Source organism: Martes martes (genome assembly GCF_963455335.1).
Source record: "Martes martes genome assembly, chromosome: 9".
Taxonomy (NCBI): domain Eukaryota; kingdom Metazoa; phylum Chordata; class Mammalia; order Carnivora; family Mustelidae; genus Martes; species Martes martes.
In genome coordinates, this window is record NC_137896.1 from 17,659,432 (window position 1) to 17,677,809 (window position 18,378).

General features: G+C 43.0%; 1 protein-coding gene across 1 annotated transcript in view; it reads left to right on the forward strand.

The window, feature by feature from the left end:
• The window catches only part of CHD6 (chromodomain helicase DNA binding protein 6), a 195,986-nt gene that overhangs the window by 49,686 nt on the left and 127,922 nt on the right, over positions 1-18,378 (forward strand). The window contains exons 5-6 of the mRNA XM_080813272.1: positions 3,419-3,476; positions 14,534-15,054. Of these exons, the coding sequence (XP_080669398.1) occupies positions 3,444-3,476; positions 14,534-15,054 (554 nt within the window). The 5' untranslated portion in view covers positions 3,419-3,443. The remainder of the gene's footprint in view (positions 1-3,418; positions 3,477-14,533; positions 15,055-18,378) is intronic.

Genomic DNA, 18,378 nt, shown 5'->3' on the forward strand with positions numbered 1-18,378 from the left:
TGCTGTGTATAGCCTTGCAAAAAGATGACACAGTTTTAGTTTTACATTTTTTAAATGTGTGCCATTCAAGGGGGGTAAAAATGTAGAGGTAATTCGAGGCGGTGCTTTATAAAGTCTTAGATACTATTGGGAGAAATAGAGGTCAGTAAGTGCTTATTGAACAGCTACTGATGTTGTTGACGATGTTTGCCATTTTGTAGGGGGGTGATGTGCTGGTGTGTGGTGGTCCATCAGGGGGCTGTAAAGGATTTCACAGTAGTCAGGTGAGGTTTCTCAGAGCTCGCATCTAGGGAAGGAGAGCCCTTGTTCTTACAGTAACTGCACTCGGATTTCACACCCGCGTTCTCTCTCTCTCTCTCTCAGAGGATGGCATGGGGTTACCTAGTAGGGGGCAGTAGGATCTTGCCCGTGAACAAATTGGTGGCTGGGAGATTTGGGGAAGAGTCCTTCATCACCTCTTTTTTTCCAAGCTTTCTCTTTGTCGGGTAATCAGACTCAAGCCATACCTGGGTGAGCCCGCCTCTTCCTCGTCTCTCCAGCTTGTCCTTTTCCCTCTCTGGTGGGCTCAGGTCCGGTGATGACATAGGCCCAAGAGCCTGTGGGCCTTGATCCTCGTGACCCCCCCATTAACCGGGCTTCGCTGTGATGGGCACGTTCACACTTCCCACCTCCTCCTTGGCCTTCCTCCATGGCCCAGCTTTATTTCCTACTGGCTTATTTCTTGCCATGTATTCCTTAAAGTGGAATCGGCAGATGAAAGGACTCAACAGTTTATAGATCCAGTGGCACCTTGCCTGAGTGCTCTTCAGAAAGCTTGAAACAATTAGGGAAGTGCCATTAGCGGTGATAAGTTGGACCTGTTTTCCACACGTTCCTGGCAATGCTGTGGCCCCGCTTTTGTGCATGCTAGTTAGTCATACTTAATCAGAAACGGTTTTCTGATGGCTCTACTGCAGTATACTTATTCTTTAGATGTTAAAAAAATAATTTTTATTGGCATTGGTGGGGTTTTCTGTAGTTTTTTAAATGATTTTAATTTTGTTGGGCAGAATTTTGAGTGCTCGTGTCCAATTATTGATAATATTCCTTTTCTTTTTAAGATTTTATGTATTTACTTGACAGAGAGAGACTCAGTGAGAGCGGGAACACAAGCAGGGGGAGTGGGAGAGGGAGAAGCAGGCTTCCCACTGAGCTGGGAGTCCGACCTGAGCCGAAGGCAGACGTGTAACCGACTGAGCCACCCAGGCGCCCCTGTTCCTTTTTTATTAGCTGGAACTTATTTTTCCAGCTTCTTTCTTCATTTCAGAATTTCTGGCAATTTGTGATGGGTGAGAATGTTGATGATTTGAAGTTGACAACAGATAAAGGAGATAAACTTGTGCTAACATAATTTACCTAGAGCTGACTCCAGTATGATGAATATTAGGGGTAAAATTCTTTTAACTGCCCTGGTTAAGAGCACTTACCATTTCTCTGGATTTCATGGTTTTCTTGAAGTGAATACTTGTTTCATCAAATGCTAGTCCTTAGAATCATCATTTCCTCAGTTGACTTTCCCTTTCCCTGATTTGGCCGATTCTTCTCTGCCTTCTTCCCTTTCCCCCGACTCTGTCCACTTTGCAGCTTGTTAGCTCCTTGGAAGCTGTGTTGTTCGGGAACAGCAATATCCTGATAGCATTTTATCATTCTTCTTTTTTTTTTTTTAAGATTTTATGTATTTATTTGACACAGAGAGAGAGAGATCACAAGGAGGCAGAGAGGCAGGCAGAGAGAGAGAGGGGGAAGCAGGCTCTCCATTGAGCAGAGAGCCCAATGTGGGGCTCAATCCCAGGACCCTGAGATCATGACCTGAGCCGAGGGCAGAGGCTTAACCCACTGAGCCACCCTGGTGCCCCCTATGGTTCTTCTTACAGGAAATCCCTCTGACTCTTGGAGGAAAAAACCCAAGTGGACAGACATTAAACCGATAAACTATAATTGTGGCTCCAAGGATGCTTGGAATCACAGATCCTTCATTTTCCTCAGTTTGCATCAAGCATCATGAACTCACTTAAAAAACAATCCCTTACACTTTAATCTTAAGTTCTGCCTACTGCCTATACATCATGCTCATTGGGATATAAGAAATAATTATGAACATAAGGATAATTATGTGCCTCCGGGATGGTTTCCTGAGGGAGTGGTGTTCTGTAGCTCTGTGGGACATCCAGGAAATCAAAATACACAATAAACACAAGGCAGTATCTGCATCTGGGCTAGAACTGGGAGCTGAAATTCTGGGATCCCTCCCTTGTTTGTATATGAGGAAGCTGAGAACTTTAGACCTGAGGGACTACTAGTTAGTGATTCAGGTAGCCCCAGATTCCAGATTTCTTAGACTAGGGTTCTTTCTGGTTCCTGGGATGTCCCAAAGCACTTCTGGACCTCTAAAGCTGGGCTCTTAACTGCTGTGGTCCTCAAAAGTCATTTACAAAAAAAGTTCAGTGTCATCATGAGTATTATGGTTGGGGCGGAGATGGGGGCTTAAATCTGGGTACAGTAAAATCAGTCATTTAAAATTACCAAATATTGGAATGGAACTTATTTTGTCAAATAACCTATGTATGTGGTTTCAAACATCAGATAATATAAGGGGGCATGTGATGACATGGCAGTCTGACCTGTCCTATCTCATACCAGCTTCCCTCTCTGGCCTTCAAGAGAACCACTTTTAAATCCTTTAGCTCTCTCTCTCTCTCTCTCTTTTTTTTTTTTTTTTACAGTGTATATTTCTATTTCTTGATTTATCAGTTGTGACATAATTTATTGATTTCCTTCCAGAAGAAATGAGGACTTGTTTTTACCCTCCTCTTCCACTCCTCTCAATATAGTCACTTCATTATTTTAAGATTCCTCTTTTAGTTTACTTTGTAATTTAATATGCCAGCATCTTTTATAACTTATTTTACCTACAAAGATAGTTTTTTTGACTCCACCCATCTGAAGCAATAAATTAGGGTTCGGGTTAGGGTTAGATAGGGTTAGGACCATGGGGGTAGGGGGACACAACACCTGGGTGGCTCAGTCTGTTAAGCATCTGCCTTCGATTCAGGTCATGATCTGGGATTGAGCCCCACATCGTGCTCCCTGCTCAGCAGGGAGCCTGCTTCTCCCTCTGGCACTTCCCTTGCGTGTTTCCTCTCTCCCTCTCTCTGCCAATTAAATAAGTAAAATCTTAAAAAACAAAACAAAAAAAAACACCAAAAAAAACATACTCTAGGGGTGGCTATTGACTGTTGTTACACGATTGTAAATGTTCTGTAGAAGCAACCTCATTTCTGTGTTTTCTAAATGTATCACAGTTAATCCTGAGGTCACCTTAAATGTTTCATTTTGAATTTTACCGTAATCCTTGCCTTTTTTTTTTTTAATCTTTTAGAGATACAAGTATCTTCCTTCAATAGATGATAATGAAAATACAAAAGAAAGAGAAGCAGGTAAGTGATCATATATCTTTTTTTTTTTCAGTCACGTATCTTTAAGTGAATGCACCCAGCCTATGCTCCCCGATGCTTTTTTACCCCCATATTACCCCGTATAGTTGCTGGCAGTTAGGGCTTAGCTCCTAGCCTCTGGCAGTTACCCTGCTGCTGCTTTTCCCCATTCTCCACCTGGTCACTGAGGGCTGTGTTTTGAATGACTTAATTTTTACTTATGCTCAGGTCAGCTCCATATGGGAATAAGTATAATGAAAACTGTAAGTCAAAATATTATTCAAAATTAGCTATATGGAAGAGAAATTTTTTCCTCCCCTGGAACAACTTTCTGAGATGTGGTCAATTCTTTATAGTTTATGTATCTATCTTTTTGGATGTTTGGTTAATCTAAAAGCATTCTCATTTAGAAAATTCATACTCATAATGACCTGTGAAAGTTTCCTCCTAGACAAAATAGTGAACTAATTAGAAGGATGTGAACACCAACTATTTGGCATTTGATTTCGTGAAGGGGAGGAGAATTGATAAAAAAAAAAAAAAACATTTGGCCAGCGTGACTCATCCTGCTGAAATCTTTTCCTATTTGAGACTTCTGGTTCCCTATTCAGAGGAACCAAGAGACCCCAACCAGTGTGGCTCCGGGAGGAGTGCTTAGTCTCTTAAAAACAGACTGTCTCTGAAGGGCTGGTTTTCCTTTTACAGAATTGAAGGACAGTCTGCTAACTGGGGATATCTGAACCCCTGGCCTTCACGGAGACTCTGTGCAAAGAGGTTGGTTGGTATCAGCCACTTTGCTCTCCGCGTCTGGGGAGCACTGACTAGTCAGATACAGGGTGACCTGGGATATGGTTACAAGGATTACTCTCTGCTCTGTCCCAGTGGTTAGGTCCTTGTGAAACCAAACCAAAACAAATGGTTTTAGGAAAAAATCGACACATCTGCTGCCAGTTCTCGACAGGAAGAGCGATGACTAAACACTGTCCCCCACACTGATTTCTTCCCGTCCTGGCTCTCGAGCGTCCTCAGCTGGTAGACAAACACTACAGCAAGTGCAGTCCCATCTGCCAGGAGTTTATCCTATGGAGATACTCAAACAGGTGTCGACTGGGTGAACAAAGATTTTCACTGCTGCTTTGCTTATAGCACAGAAATGGAAATGAACGTACATGTCCATCAAACAGGGGACTGTTTATATCACAGCATATCCACCTAGTGGAATATTACAGTTTCTGTTAAAAAGAACACATTAAAAAAAAAAAAAAAAAAAGAACACATTATTGAAGAGAACCCCAAGCCTTCAAAACTATCATCATTTATGATACATGGGCAGGTGTATGTTTCTTAAAACGTTCTGCATATTTAATGTTTTAAACATTCTTTAAGGTAAGCTTTTATTTCAGTTAAAACACTTTTTTTTTTTGTGTGTGTGTGTGATCTCTGCACTCAGCATGGGGCTTGAATTGATGACCTCTAGATCAAGAGTCTCATGTTCAACCAACTGAGCCAGCCAGGCACCCCTCTCCCTAAGAAAACTCTTTACCGGAATTACACCAACATGAATTTATGTTTCTTTCTCTTGAGATTTTACTGGTTCATATGAAGACCTTAGCCTGTCAGCCTGCTATCACACAGCCTGAGTTAGATGAGTTTTCATTTCAACTATAGTATTGACCAATAGGGCAGGGTTTCTCCTTAAAAATTAGTATTAGCTATGGTAGAGGAGCAAGTTAATTCAGTGGAGTTACTTTCAGGAGGAATTGATCCTGCTTCTTTTCCAGGTGATAGACCATACTGATGACTGAACTACAGGGTGTGAAAATAGAGACTTAGGTTCATGCCAAAGCAATCTCTAGGTACTGGGATTGAGCACATGTGTAGAGTTCAGTGCCTGACAGAGATTTTGGTAGAAGGAGATTGAAACTGACTACCATATCACTGTGTGACGTTGGACAGGTTCAGCCTGTTTTCCTATCACTTAGATGGAAGCAATCATACATGCCTTCTAAGGTATTGGATTAAATAGGATGGCTTATCAAGTACTTGGCATTCAGAGTGTCAGTGGCAAGGAAATCATCCAGTAGAATGAGAAAATTAACCATCAGACTTTGTCCTTTCCCTTACTGTGTTTCTAAGGTGTTAGAAGTAACAGCAAATAAAATGTCCACTCTTTAAAAACCCTCATTCCTATCAATTCATTTTTCTTCTTCTCTGGAGGTGGAAAACGACATGTTAAATGTGTTCTGATCTTGAAAAATCCTCATTTCCTTGTCCAAAATTTTATCAAGGTAAATTAAACGGGGATGAAAGATTTTACAAGTTAATCAGAACTTAATAATAAATAATCATACTTCTTATTAACCAGAAAGGGCATAACAGGAGTAGTGTGCCAAGGACAAAGCGTTTAGAGATCGACTCTGTATTATCTAAAGAAGTGTTGCAAGAAAAATAGACTTTAATAAATTATTTAAAAATGAGTCACTCGGGTGCTATAGTCTTTTATCTATATCAAAAATAAACTTCTTCTACTAAAAATGTGTACGTTGTGATCCCTAAGAAGACCAAGCAGTATTAGGCAGAGAAACATTTTGCTAGAGGAATAAGATGTGAACTCTAATCACTGAAAACCCTTGCACCAGTACTGTTGTGGAGTACAGCTAGAACTACTGCTTTGTAAGGGGAAGAGCTGTAGTTCATGTTAGCGGTAACAAACCTATGGTAAGGAAGTACTGATTGTTATTCATCCCAGCTCCTTGCATGGCACTGAGAGAAGTACAAGATACGGTTAATATCATTTGATATATGATACGTGGTAAGCGGGTTTTTGGTGCACATTTTCAATGTAGAGGAAAGTTCATGAGCGCGAGTGCAGCAGGAATAGGTAATACTGTGAGTAGGATTAAAACCTGGAGCCCTGACCAGGAGGTTAACCTAGACTTGCAGTAGTTAGGAGAGAACCTTCTCTCCAGACCCCATGACCAAAAGTCAGATCAGTAGAGCCCCTTATTCTGAGACTTCCAGAAAATGAAAAGGTGCAGCGGAAAGTGTTTTCTTCAGATATATGGTGGGAATCTCAACAACCTTAAGATTATTAGACCCTGTTTCCTTTTCTAGAGTGAATATGGATGTAATTTGTTCACGAAACAAATATTTGTTGAGTTTTTCCAGCAGTTAGTCATCAGAAAATATTTGAGGGTCTGTGTGGGGCCAGCTACAAAACTGACAGAAAGTTAGGTTTTCTTTTCTTAAGGAAGTTTAGTCTGGTTGCAAACAGGCAGTTACAGTAGGGGTGGCAGAAGCCTCAGAAGACCCAGGGTTCTGCACTGTGGATGGAGGAGTGATGCTGTGGAACTGGGGAGTGTGGAGATTTGGGGCACGTCAGCCCCACCAGAGAATCTGAGAAGGTTTCGAAGAGATGGAGTCTTCTGGGTAGAGCCAGGCTTAGTCAGGTTGTTTCTGAGGATCTAGGAGGAAAGCTCGGGAGGGAAGAGAGTAGTATATGGTTGGGTTTGGGAAGGTGAAGCATATGAGAGTAAAGGAGAGTGGAAGGGCCTGGAGTGTGGAGTGCTAAATTTTGGGTGGTGACCAAAGATAAACTAAGGTAAGAGACATGTTGGATTGGGGTGCCTGGGTGGCTCAGTTGAGGAAGCATATGACTTTTGGCTTAGGCTGTGGTCTTCAGGATGTGAGAGCAAGCCCTGCATTGGGCTCTGTGCTCAGCGCGGAGTCTGCTTGGGATTCTCTCTATTTTCCTTCTGCCCCCCCCCCCGACTTGCACACACTCTCTCTCTCTCTCTCTAATTAAATAAATAAACTCTTAAAAAAAAAAAAAGCACGATGGATTGAGCTGGCCATCAGATTCCCAAACAAATTAGTCCCAGATGTGCTCTGTGGTGGGGGGAAGGTGAGAACTCCCCTCCCTAAGATGGTGTGTACCACCAATATACATCACCACAGCTCAGAACAGTGAAAGAGGAGTAGCAGAGTTGATCATATGGATGAATAAATGATTCATTTCTTAGACTTTTCAGTGTCATATTGCAGAGGGTCTTAAGATACGAGCTGATACCAGCCAGACCTTCCATTTAGCAGTCACTAGAAGGCCTTTTCAACATGCCTACAGAGGGAGTGTTAGTAAATTTCTCAGTAGAAGCAAGCTTTTAAACAGCCTCACCCTGGAGTCATGTTTCAAAAGGACTTAAAATGGACCTTACCCAAATTCTTCCTCCTCCAAAAAGAAAAAAGGAAAGAAATCTGAGCATTGACTGTTTTTCTCTATCTTTTGACATACCTTGACAGATTTTTTGTTGTCGCCCTAATTTGTTCTGTGTTCTGAAACATGCTTGAGAAGCCTGAGCACAGCAGTGAGGACGGTAGAAGAATGCCGGCTTATCTCATATCAAGTATGATGGATGCAACTAGGGTTACGTAGCCTAAAGAGGGGAAGGCTTAAAAGCATCCTGTGAAGAAAAGAAATTAAATGTCTCTGTCGCTGGGCCTGTGGATGCGAATGGTCACATGGGGAGCATTACTGGAGGGCGGGCAGGCGCTTGGGAAGTACTGTTTTCTCTCTCCTTCTTACTCTTCACTGTCTGCATCTGAATTCAATAATCTGCCTGCCCCGGGTTTTGTTACCGCCCGGAATTAACAAGGTTTAGATTGACTTTGCAGGTCTGGAGAAGTTAAATCTCTGAGACTCTTGAAACATTGTGAGAGAAGAATGCCCCCCACTCCTGGGTTTTAAATGCCAAAGTGTGGTAATAGAGGCGGGGACTAAGAATGACAGATTCTAGGACTCTGGCAAGAGGGAGTTGGAAGTTCGCACGTCCGTCCACCACTCTTCAGTCCTTAATTTACCAGCTTCTCAGCAGCACTGGATGCGGTAGTCATTCTGTCTGGAAGCGCTCTCATCTTCTGGCTTCTGTGATACCGCGTTTTCTTATTTTTTTCCCGACTACATCACCGACGCGATCGCTCTTTCTCACCCTCTCTGTAGGTCTTCCTTAGGGGACCCTGAATATTAGTGCTTGGCAGGGTTTGGTCCTGTTCTGTCTTTGTCCATTCTTCTCTGACTCATTCTTGTAGAAATGTCTTTTGGAGGGGGCCCCTGGTGGCTCAGGTGTTAAGCATCTGCCTTCAGCTTGGGTCATGATCTTAGGGTCCTGGGATTGAGACCCCGAATCAGGCTCCCTGCTAGGCGGGGAGTCTGCTTCTCCCTCTCCCTCTGTCCCTGCTCATGCTCTCCCTCTCAAACAAACAAAATCTTTAAAAAAAAAAAAAGGGGGAAGGAAAAATGTCTTTTGGAAGTTATGCCCAAGGGCCTAATGGACACCTCTACCTGCATTATCCTTAGATGCCTGACCTCACCTCCTCCTGGCACTGACCACCTGTGACTACGTGAGGAGCCACATCAGGGTCAGAATCCTTGCCCTGTCATCCAGAGCACAGCACTCCTGGGTAAAGAGGGGTTGAATATTCTAAATGGAGGAGGAAACACAGAAGGACACACACACACACACAGTTGGACGTTGTTCCTGGGTCTTGCTCACCCAGCACAGCTTGCTTGCCAAATGACTGAGCCCAGTGCAACGGCAGTAAGGTGAGGGAATGTGGGTTTTCACCTTTAGTCTGTCCCATGGTCAGATAACCATAGGAAATGTTCTTTTAGAAGAAAGTGAAGGTGAAAGAGTAACACAGTCCGAATTTTAATTGGAAAATAACTTTTGCCACCTGAAAATGTCTGCAAACCGAATCATTAATAATAGTAGTGAATCTTATTTTCATTTTTATTATTTAGACATTAAAAAAGGTCAGAAGGTCTCAAATTTAGATAAGCTATTCTAAGCTAATTTGTTGACATTAAGTAAATCTAAACATAGAACATTTTCATCTTCCTGCTAGAAAAGATGGTAGACTGTGAGGCAGACAACGGCAGCAGGAGCGGGGCCTCGCTCACCCCTGGGTCAGAGACACCCCGAAGCGCTTTGGGATGGAGGGCATGTGGGGCACTTTCCGACCAGAGGGCAATGAGCACTCTCTTTGCCCAGCACTCAGTCAAGCGTGAGCGCAGTGCTGCGGCCTCTCGTATTCTGCCTTCAGTTCCTGAATCATGGTAATTTGGAGGAGTATGAATTGTCTGGCAAGAAAGCTTTTCCTGTTCATTATTAAAGTCTTTTAAGATTTTTCTGTTATATATATATAAAAATATTTTTATTGCAGGCATTGCAAAAGTAATATCTTTGTTATTGAAAATGTAGATGTCTCTGTAGAAAAATTAAACAACCAAATTTGCACAGCCTCAAATGATGACTGTTAACTTTTTGTCGATTTTCTTCCATTCTTTCTTCTATACACAGGAGTTTGTTATTTTTATTTACATGTACAATTTTATAGACTTCTTTCTGTTTTTCAAATTGAAAATACTCATTTCATTCAATAACTGTATGATGGAGTTTTATCATAAGCCACAAAGATTGGGGAATACCTCAGTTACTGAAGCTTACATTCTTGTCATGGGAGACAGATGGAAACAAATAATAACTTTCAGAAAGTTATAAAGAAAGAAGTGAATGTTACCCACAGTCCTATCACCCAGACATAATGATGGTTAACATCTGGTATGTGTCCTAATTTTATTTTAAAAAGCTAGCATTGAAAAATAGCATTTTTAAAAAACAAAAATGGGATTAGACGTAGATTCCCCCCCCTACTTTCCAACATGTTGTGGACTTTTTTTATGTTAACTAAAACTTTATAATTAATAATAATATAATACAATATGATAATGTAACAATGGCTGCATAATACTATCCCATATAATGGATGTGCTATTAATTTAAACATTTTACTAAAGGTTGACAGATAGGTTATTTATAGTGTTTCCCCCCTCTATTAGAAATTATATATCAGATATTCTAAGACTTCAGAGAACCTAAATGTTTCCTTAGTTTGTGCTGTAAAAGAGAAATCACTCAGTTTAAAAGCATATCCATAATTAAAATTTTGGTATTGTTACTATATTCCCCTGCAGAAGTCTTTTTAATAGTTGACAGAGCTGTCAGCGATGTCTGAGAGGACCATTTTCGATTTGTTCTTATATTGGATTTTTAAAAATTGAGATATAATTCCCTTTCTGTAAATTCTATTATAGTTTTAAGTTGTGCAATTTAGTGGTTTTTAGTATAGTAACAAGATTGTATATAGATCACCACTATTTGATTCCAGAACATTTCATCATCCCCAGAAGAAACCATATGCCCATTAGCAGACGCTCCTTATTTCCTCTTCCCTCAGGCCCTGGCAACCACTAATTTACTTCTTGTCTCTCTGGATATGCCTATTCTGGGCATTTTGTATAAATGGAATTATACAATATGTAGTCTTCTGTACCTGGCTTCTTCCACTTAGCATGTTTTCAAGGTCTGTCCATGTTGTACCATGGGTGATTTTCTTAATTAGAGTCTGTTTTGACTTTCAAGTACTCGAGTGATTCTTGGGGGAATAACCCTGGTTTGTCTTTGGACCTCTGTTTGGGAACCATTGACCTAGGCCGTAATCTCTCTATTAGTTCTTAAATCCTTTACAGCTGACCCAAATCCAGTTTATCTGGATTCCTATCTTTAAGTGTCTTTTCCAGGAATATCATAGGTTGCTAATTTTGAGTCAAAGAAGTGGGTTTTAGTGCTAATAGTACAGTTTATGAGCTAGTGTTGTTGAGTGGTTTTTTTGTTTTGTTTTGTTTGTTTGTTTGTTTGTTTTATAGTTGGCCTCTCCATTTCATCCTGTGTTCTAGGTGCTCATCTCTGTTTAGTAAATTGTCAATATACTGTAAAATATTGTTGGTACTGTGGTCCATCATTGCCAGTCTGTTCCCTTTAGGGCCATTTTCCAAGTGGTGATTTACTGTCTTTCTTGGCAGAGGCTGAAAACAGTTTATTGAGGCCTTTGACTCTTTTCCATTGACCCTGAGACACATGGAAGAAATATTTTTTGTTAAATTTTTTAATCCTCAGCAGATGTCTTTTCCAAGCTCCCCAACAAGATGCCTTAAAACATTTCTGGTGGGTTATTGACTTGGGGATTTAGCTTTATTTTTTCAATACTAATATCTTCCTCTTGGGATACTTCTCCCTTTTTAACATTGACTAATTGTGCGGCATTTCTTGGGGTTCCCTTCTTCCTGTAGGATGTCCCTGCTCTGCCACTCCTTAGGAATATAACCTTTTTAAAAAATTATTTATTTATATGCCGGGGGAGAGAGAGAGAGCACAAGCAAGGGAAGCAGCAGGCAGAGGGAGTAGCAGGCTTGCGCTGAGTAGGGAGCCCAATGCAGGACTCGATCCCAGGACCCCAGAATCATGCCCTGAGCTGAAAGCAGACACTTAAACAATTGAGCCACCCAGGCATCCCAACCTTTTTTTTTTTTTTTTAAGATTTTATTTCATTATTAGAGAAATCACAAGCCAGGGAGAGGCGGGGAGGCAGAGGCAGAAGGAGAAGCAGACTCCCTGCTGAGCAGGAGCTTGACGCAGCGCTCCATCCCAGAACCCTGAGATCATGACCTCAGCCAAAGGCAGACCTTATTCGACTGAGCCACCTAGGTGCCCTGGAATCTGACCTTTTGACAAGTTGCTTCATCTCTCTGACCTGTCTTCTCTATAAAATGAAAGCAGGTAACTATTCGTGATTCCTCAAAGTAGAGTTGCTGGGATGTCAACTAGTTCTATGTTTATGTTTATAAGAACTACCTGACCTTTTCCCAAAATGGTTGTACAGGCCAAGTCCATTTAACATTTCTAAGGAAGTTCAGTCACACTGGTCTTGTGGCCAGCAATTGTGGTTTCCTGGGATGTATGTCATAAAGTTCTCAGTGAAGTGAGCATTAGCTCTTGGCTGGAAGGTCCAGATCCAAATTCCTCTTCTCACTAGGTGTATGTCTGTGGGTACATCACCGAGCATCAGTAGTCGTCTTTTTGTGTCTTTATACTGACCTTTCAGGGTTGTTGTAAAGATAAGAGATATCAGGAAGCATGTTTGCATAATTCTGAGTATATCCGTATGATCCAAATGTTAGCTGTTGCTGTTGTTACTGCCTAGTGATGGTATATCCAGTTTCCACCGCCTGCCTCCATCTGCCTCAGCTCTGGAAGGCCCGAGCCTTCAAAAGATAGACCTTGAAATGGGGTACGAGTTGAAAAGAGGGTCCCACTTTATAAAAACTACAGAGAGCTGTCATCTTTGAAAGCCTCTTTAATAAACTAATTTATATCTCTTGCTTTTTTAGTGTTTCCGCCCTTGTACACTAAGCAAAATCTTGTTTCCTGAGGGTCGGGTGTCTGTCCCTGGCACAGAATTCAGTAATATCCCAGGGATGGCTGTGTCCTCTCAGGTTCGAGCTTCACCAGGGTACCTGTTACGCACCCTTACGTTTCTTATTCCTTGTTTTTTTTTTCTTTTTATTGTGGTAAAAAGTGTAGCATAAAATCTACCATCCGGACCACTTTCTTGTGGTGATTTTAAATTCCTTTTAAGTTTGCTTAGCTTCTCCTTCTGCTAAGCCGTCCTAAGCACTGAGTCAGCAGTGAGGTAGTCAAACTGAACTGTATTGTTTTGTTTTCTTTTTCTTTCCTTCTGTCTTTCAAGTAGTAAATGCTGCCAAAAAGACCAATTCTTTCTGGACTTAGGCTTGTTTATGGCACTAGACTTTATTTATGATAAAGATCCAAAAAAATCCTTCTTTTCTTTCATCTTTTTCTCCTGGGATTCTCAGTGTTATGTTTGGGAGTATTCGATGAGGGAAGGGAGCTGCAAAACACAGGAGGGGAAACATGCAGCTGAATTTTGCACTCCATCACTCCCAGGGTGGGCCAGGAAGTCTGAGCACAGATTGGGTAACACTGGAAGGAAGCCACGCCACCTAGGCAAGTGTCTGTGCCCTTGAGCACACACCAAGCCTCTTGTTAGGGGAGTGGACTAGTCACAAATGGTGCTGTTCCTAAGCCATCATGCCAAGATGATTGTAGCCAGCTTCCTGGAAAGCCTGCTTGTCCTTCCCAGGCTCTCCTTAAATTATTTCCTGAAACCAGCACCCACATTATCGGATTATTGCCAACCTTAGCTTGGTTATGAAATGACAGATACACTCTGTGAAACCAGACCTGAAAGTCTGAGATGTGACTTCTCCTTCCAAAGGGATGTTTCCTGAAAGTGGCCACCTTGGAAAGCTGCACCTTTATTTAATGGTGCTCAAAAACAGCTTCAGAACTTCCTTTTTAGGAAGATGCCCTCAGCTTCTATGACACATTCCTTCTAATGGTGTCTGTCACAATAAAGCTTTCTCCTATATGGGCAGGGGGTTTTTTGTGGGGTTTTTTGTTTGTTTGTTTTGCAAGTGGCCAAAGGTTATTTGGTGCTGTATCTGGGGGCTTAGATGATCATACAGAGGAAAAATAAAAGATGTAGGTTTGAATGATCCAGGTTTTCTTGTTGAAAATCAAACCAGCTGAATATTGATGCAGCTTGAAGATAAGTGAGAGCAAAGATTTGGGAAATCAGCACCATGCTGAGTTTGCCCCTGCGTCCTTGCCATCCGGTGATACCGCTTTTATTTAAGAGCACATTGAAGTAGAACTTTTGTGTGCTCACGTGAGAAATGTCGTTCTGGGTCAACAGTGTGCCTAGGATCCAAAGGTACCTTGTGGGACATCATCATTGTCTGTTCTAGACGTGGGACTTCTAAGGTGTTTCAGATTTTGGTGCATAGCATGGAAATCCTTCAGAGTGGTAGGGTTTTGGTTTGTTTTTGTTTTTGTTTTTGTTTTTCAAACATATGAATTTTTGGTATGCTAACAGTGGCTTGGTGCAGGTCCACAAAGGCAGAGGCAAACACAAATAAAGTGTGTCCTGGTTGCCACAATTTCTCCAAGACCTACCACATGAAGAACTAACACATAGTAGGAAATCAGTAAATGTTGACTAAGTCCATGCATTCAGATGTCGTAACACTTTTGTAGGAAGCATGCAGTGGAAAAGTAATGTTCTTGTTTCTCTCTCTTTTACAGTTGTCAAATTTAAAAGTTCTGAATCACTCCCCAATGTCTGATGCCTCTGTCAATTTTGACTACACATCCCCCTCCCCGTTTGACCGTAGCACTGATCAGGAAGAGAAAATCGAAGATGTTGCCAGTCACTGTCTGCCTCAGAAAGACCTGTATGCTGCAGAAGAGGAAGCCGAGACCCTTTTTCCTAGGAAAATGACATCCCATAATGGAATGGAGGACAGTGGAGGGGGAGGCACTGGAGTAAAGAAAAAAAGGAAGAAAAAGGATCCAGGAGAGCAGGAGGGTACGGCAAAGGGAAGCAAGGACAGGGAGCCCAAGCCAAAGAGGAAGCGAGAACCTAGAGAGCCAAAGGAACCCCGCAAGGCCAAGGAGCCCAAAAGGGCCAAGGAGCCCAAGGAGCCTAAGCAGAAGGACGGAGCCAAGAAAGCGCGGAAGCCCCGGGAGGCCTCGGGCACCAAGGAGGCCAAAGAGAAGAGGAGCAGCGCAGACTCCATAGCCAGGACGAAGTCCAAGAAGGCCAGGTGCGTCTCTCCCCACCCCCCCCAACGCGCCCCTTTCCGCCCCCGGCACGCTTGGCTCTGTGTGCACAGAATGGTTTGCCTTTGGCCTTACTCCAGCCCCTGGACATAGCTCTCCTGCTTCATCCAAAATGAACCACTTTCTCACCTCCTGATGAGAGAAGGATAACCTCAGTATTGGCCCTGCCGTTTCTTACATTCCTTTTGGATTAAGAAGAACGAAGATAACACTCACACACAGGGTATAAGGGAGGGGACATCCAGGGTACAACACAGGGAGGGCAGTAGTTTGGGGGACAGCAGCAATGTGGAGTGGTCGAGGGGCAGCTCCCAGGGCGGTGCCCAGTCCCAGGAATCAGTGTTTGGGCAGTCTGGGAGAGCCGTGGGTATGTGCAGACAGGAGAGGACTGCCCGGCTTCCCTTGGCCACAAGCTCTCTAGTATGGGGCCGCTCCTGGTGTGTTTCTCTCGTTCAGGATCTACCACAGTGCCAGACACCTGAGTAGTGCTCAGGAAGGGGGTGGGGGGTGCATAGAGACCAGTGGAGACCCCAGTAGAGGGTTCAGGGGGCATGGGGTGGGAGGCATTAGGGGTCCTGGCTAGAGATCCTGTCAGCATCCACAGGTCCTCTTCACCAGGGGAAACTCCGTATTTGCAGTTGTGTGCAAATGGAATGTTTTTTATTTTGTTTCTCTAAATTCTTCGTGCAGAAATGTAAAGCAAAAAATACGTAACCTCTACATAGTTAAAAGGAAGTTGAGGAATTTAAGTTTCTAAAATCACAGTGCAGAGGCAGAATGTAGAGCAGGAGCCCCCATAAAAACCCAGAGATTGATGGGAATGTTGATATAAAGTAATGAGACCATCAGACCTGTATGGGGTCAGGCATGGAGGAAGTAAGTTTTAAAGAAAGGAAAGCATTTTGGATGGTTTATGCTATGACTCAGAATTACCATATAGTTCCGTTCGTTTTCAAAAGGATTTTGTTGGGACCAGATGGATAACTTCATAATCCAAGTTAAAACTGCCTTATAATATTCGTTCCCTTCTCCATGGCAGGGGATTGCATCTTTCGTCTATCATAGACGCTTGTGGTGTGGGAGGATCCTAGGAATGTAGTTTAAAGACAGTGGACCTAAAGTACCTTATAGAAGGTCAAGAGAGGTAGGTAAAAATCAGGATTCTCACTAAGAGGAAACTTGGGGGCTCCGTTTCTTAGTGAAGCGAGTGGGCATACTCTGATCTCTGATGTGTGTGTGGCGTGGCAGAGGTGAGTCTCTGTCTTCTGCTGTAGCTCTCATCTCCAAGTTACTTTGGAGAAGCTGCAGTGATTCTTCAGGGCAGTAACACATGTGAAGGAGCAGCAGATGTGAGCTGGTGGGGTGACTTTGAGAGAACAGAGGAATCCCCGAGGATAGTGTTTTAGAATTAGGGTCATTGGAGGAGAGTTTTCACAGCTCTGCTAAGGATTTGGTCTGTTTGTAGAAGGGATTAGAAAGCCATAGGAATCTGAGCTCACTAGCACTGGTCTCTGGTACTTACCTGCTTAAAGCATTTCACATTTACTTTGTGTGAGCTATGAAACACAGAGATGAGCGTATAGACAGTGCCATAATTTGGGGGCGACGAGGAGGCATTTCACAGAACAGCTTTAGGTGTCCTGTATATGTGTAGCAATACTGTTATCACTGTCCGTGATCTTAGTAAGCTGTATACAGAGTAAGTGAGCTGGAGAAGTGCTTGGTAGTGTTTTCAGGGGCTGCTGACTTCTAGCAGCGGAAGACACCCTTTGAGAAGATGCTGGCAGGGCTGGTTATCTCTTCAGCAACTTGAGCAAGTTACATGAGGCTTTCTCTCTTGATTTGGGGCCTATGTAAAATTGACTTGTAACATGATAGAATTCTGTTTAGCTTGGTGGGATTTTGCCCTGGTGAGCCTTTCGTGTCTTGTCCTTTATATATTTAGCAAATTGCACTGGTTCCTTTAATTAAAGATCCCACTGGTCAACAGAAGCAGTTTTAGTTATGAAAGGACATTAATTGAAGGAAAATGTTGGGAATTGAGTCTCAGTTTTTTATGCTTCTCTTTTGCTTTCTCCCAGATTGGCTCAGGTGCATGTTTTTATTTGAGTAGGAATTAATTGGTATATTGGTAGTTGCAGATCATTCACTGGGCACTTGGATTGTCGTGGGAGCTCTATAATTGATTTAAGGCTTCCGGTCTTTTCCACCTTCAGTTCATCTTGCCAGCTTCCACCGGTGAATCTTTGAGAAGCACTGTTACTGTCTTATGTCTTTTTGTAGGTGGAAAAGGTGGTGAATCAAAGGCCTTTATCCTCTCTTCCTTCCAGATCAGTTTGGAAATAGTCAACTAAGATGGAGTTGAGTGATCAGCTCGGTTATTATAAACCGGGTTGAAGAGCCTCCGCCAGCTCGTGGCTGGAATGGGCCTGCTGCTTGTTACTCCCTCAGTTGAGTTTGTCCCCCAGAAGTGCAGGCACTGAAGCCTGGAGCACATGCTGGGCCATGTCTGCGCTGTTCCTTTTCCCAGTCTCTCCAGTCCGGGAGGTCTCTGATCAGAGACGTGGGAGGAGTTTGAAGAAGGGCTGAAAGTCTGTCGCCAGTGTTACTCCCTCCTCAGGAGTAAAACTGGGGCACCGGGAAATGAGATTTCCTCCAACAGTTTATGTCTGCTGTGCAACTTCTGATTTGTTGCTACTGCTTCCAAGACAAAGTCCAGGCTCCTTTCTCTGTTATTTAAACCCTTTGGGGTGTGACCCTAGCCCCATTTCTGATCTCTGACAAGCGACCTCACCAGCTAGACTGATGTCACTGGCCCCTGAAGACACTTGTCTTGTTTCTTCTGGATCGCTCTTGCTATATTCCTCCCACATGACGCCCTTGTCCTTGTCCTAGGATCCCAAGTCCTTTCCATTTCCAGATCTGAGTGCAAGTCCTGGTTCTCCATAGAGCTTCCCCAAACCAGTGGGCTGGCATGTCCCCTCTTCCATAGCACTTGGAGCCTTGCTCCGCGTTGTGAATCAGAGACTTTTTCCCTGGGAAGACTGAGGAGAGCAAGTCTAACCTGTCATACTGCAGCCAGGAAGAGGGAGATGCACTGAGAAGTGACTTGTGTATAGGGGTGTGTCATAAACTCAGACCTCCTGATCCCCAGTCCTGGACATTGCCCTTTGCAGATGGTGCCTTTCAGTCATAAACTGTCGTTGTGTATGACTTGTCTCATCAACATCAGTTAAGTGCCTGAGGTCAAGACCACTGTGCTTTGTCTTGTATGCTCTTGGGGGTCAATCATCAGAGAGATTTGCCAA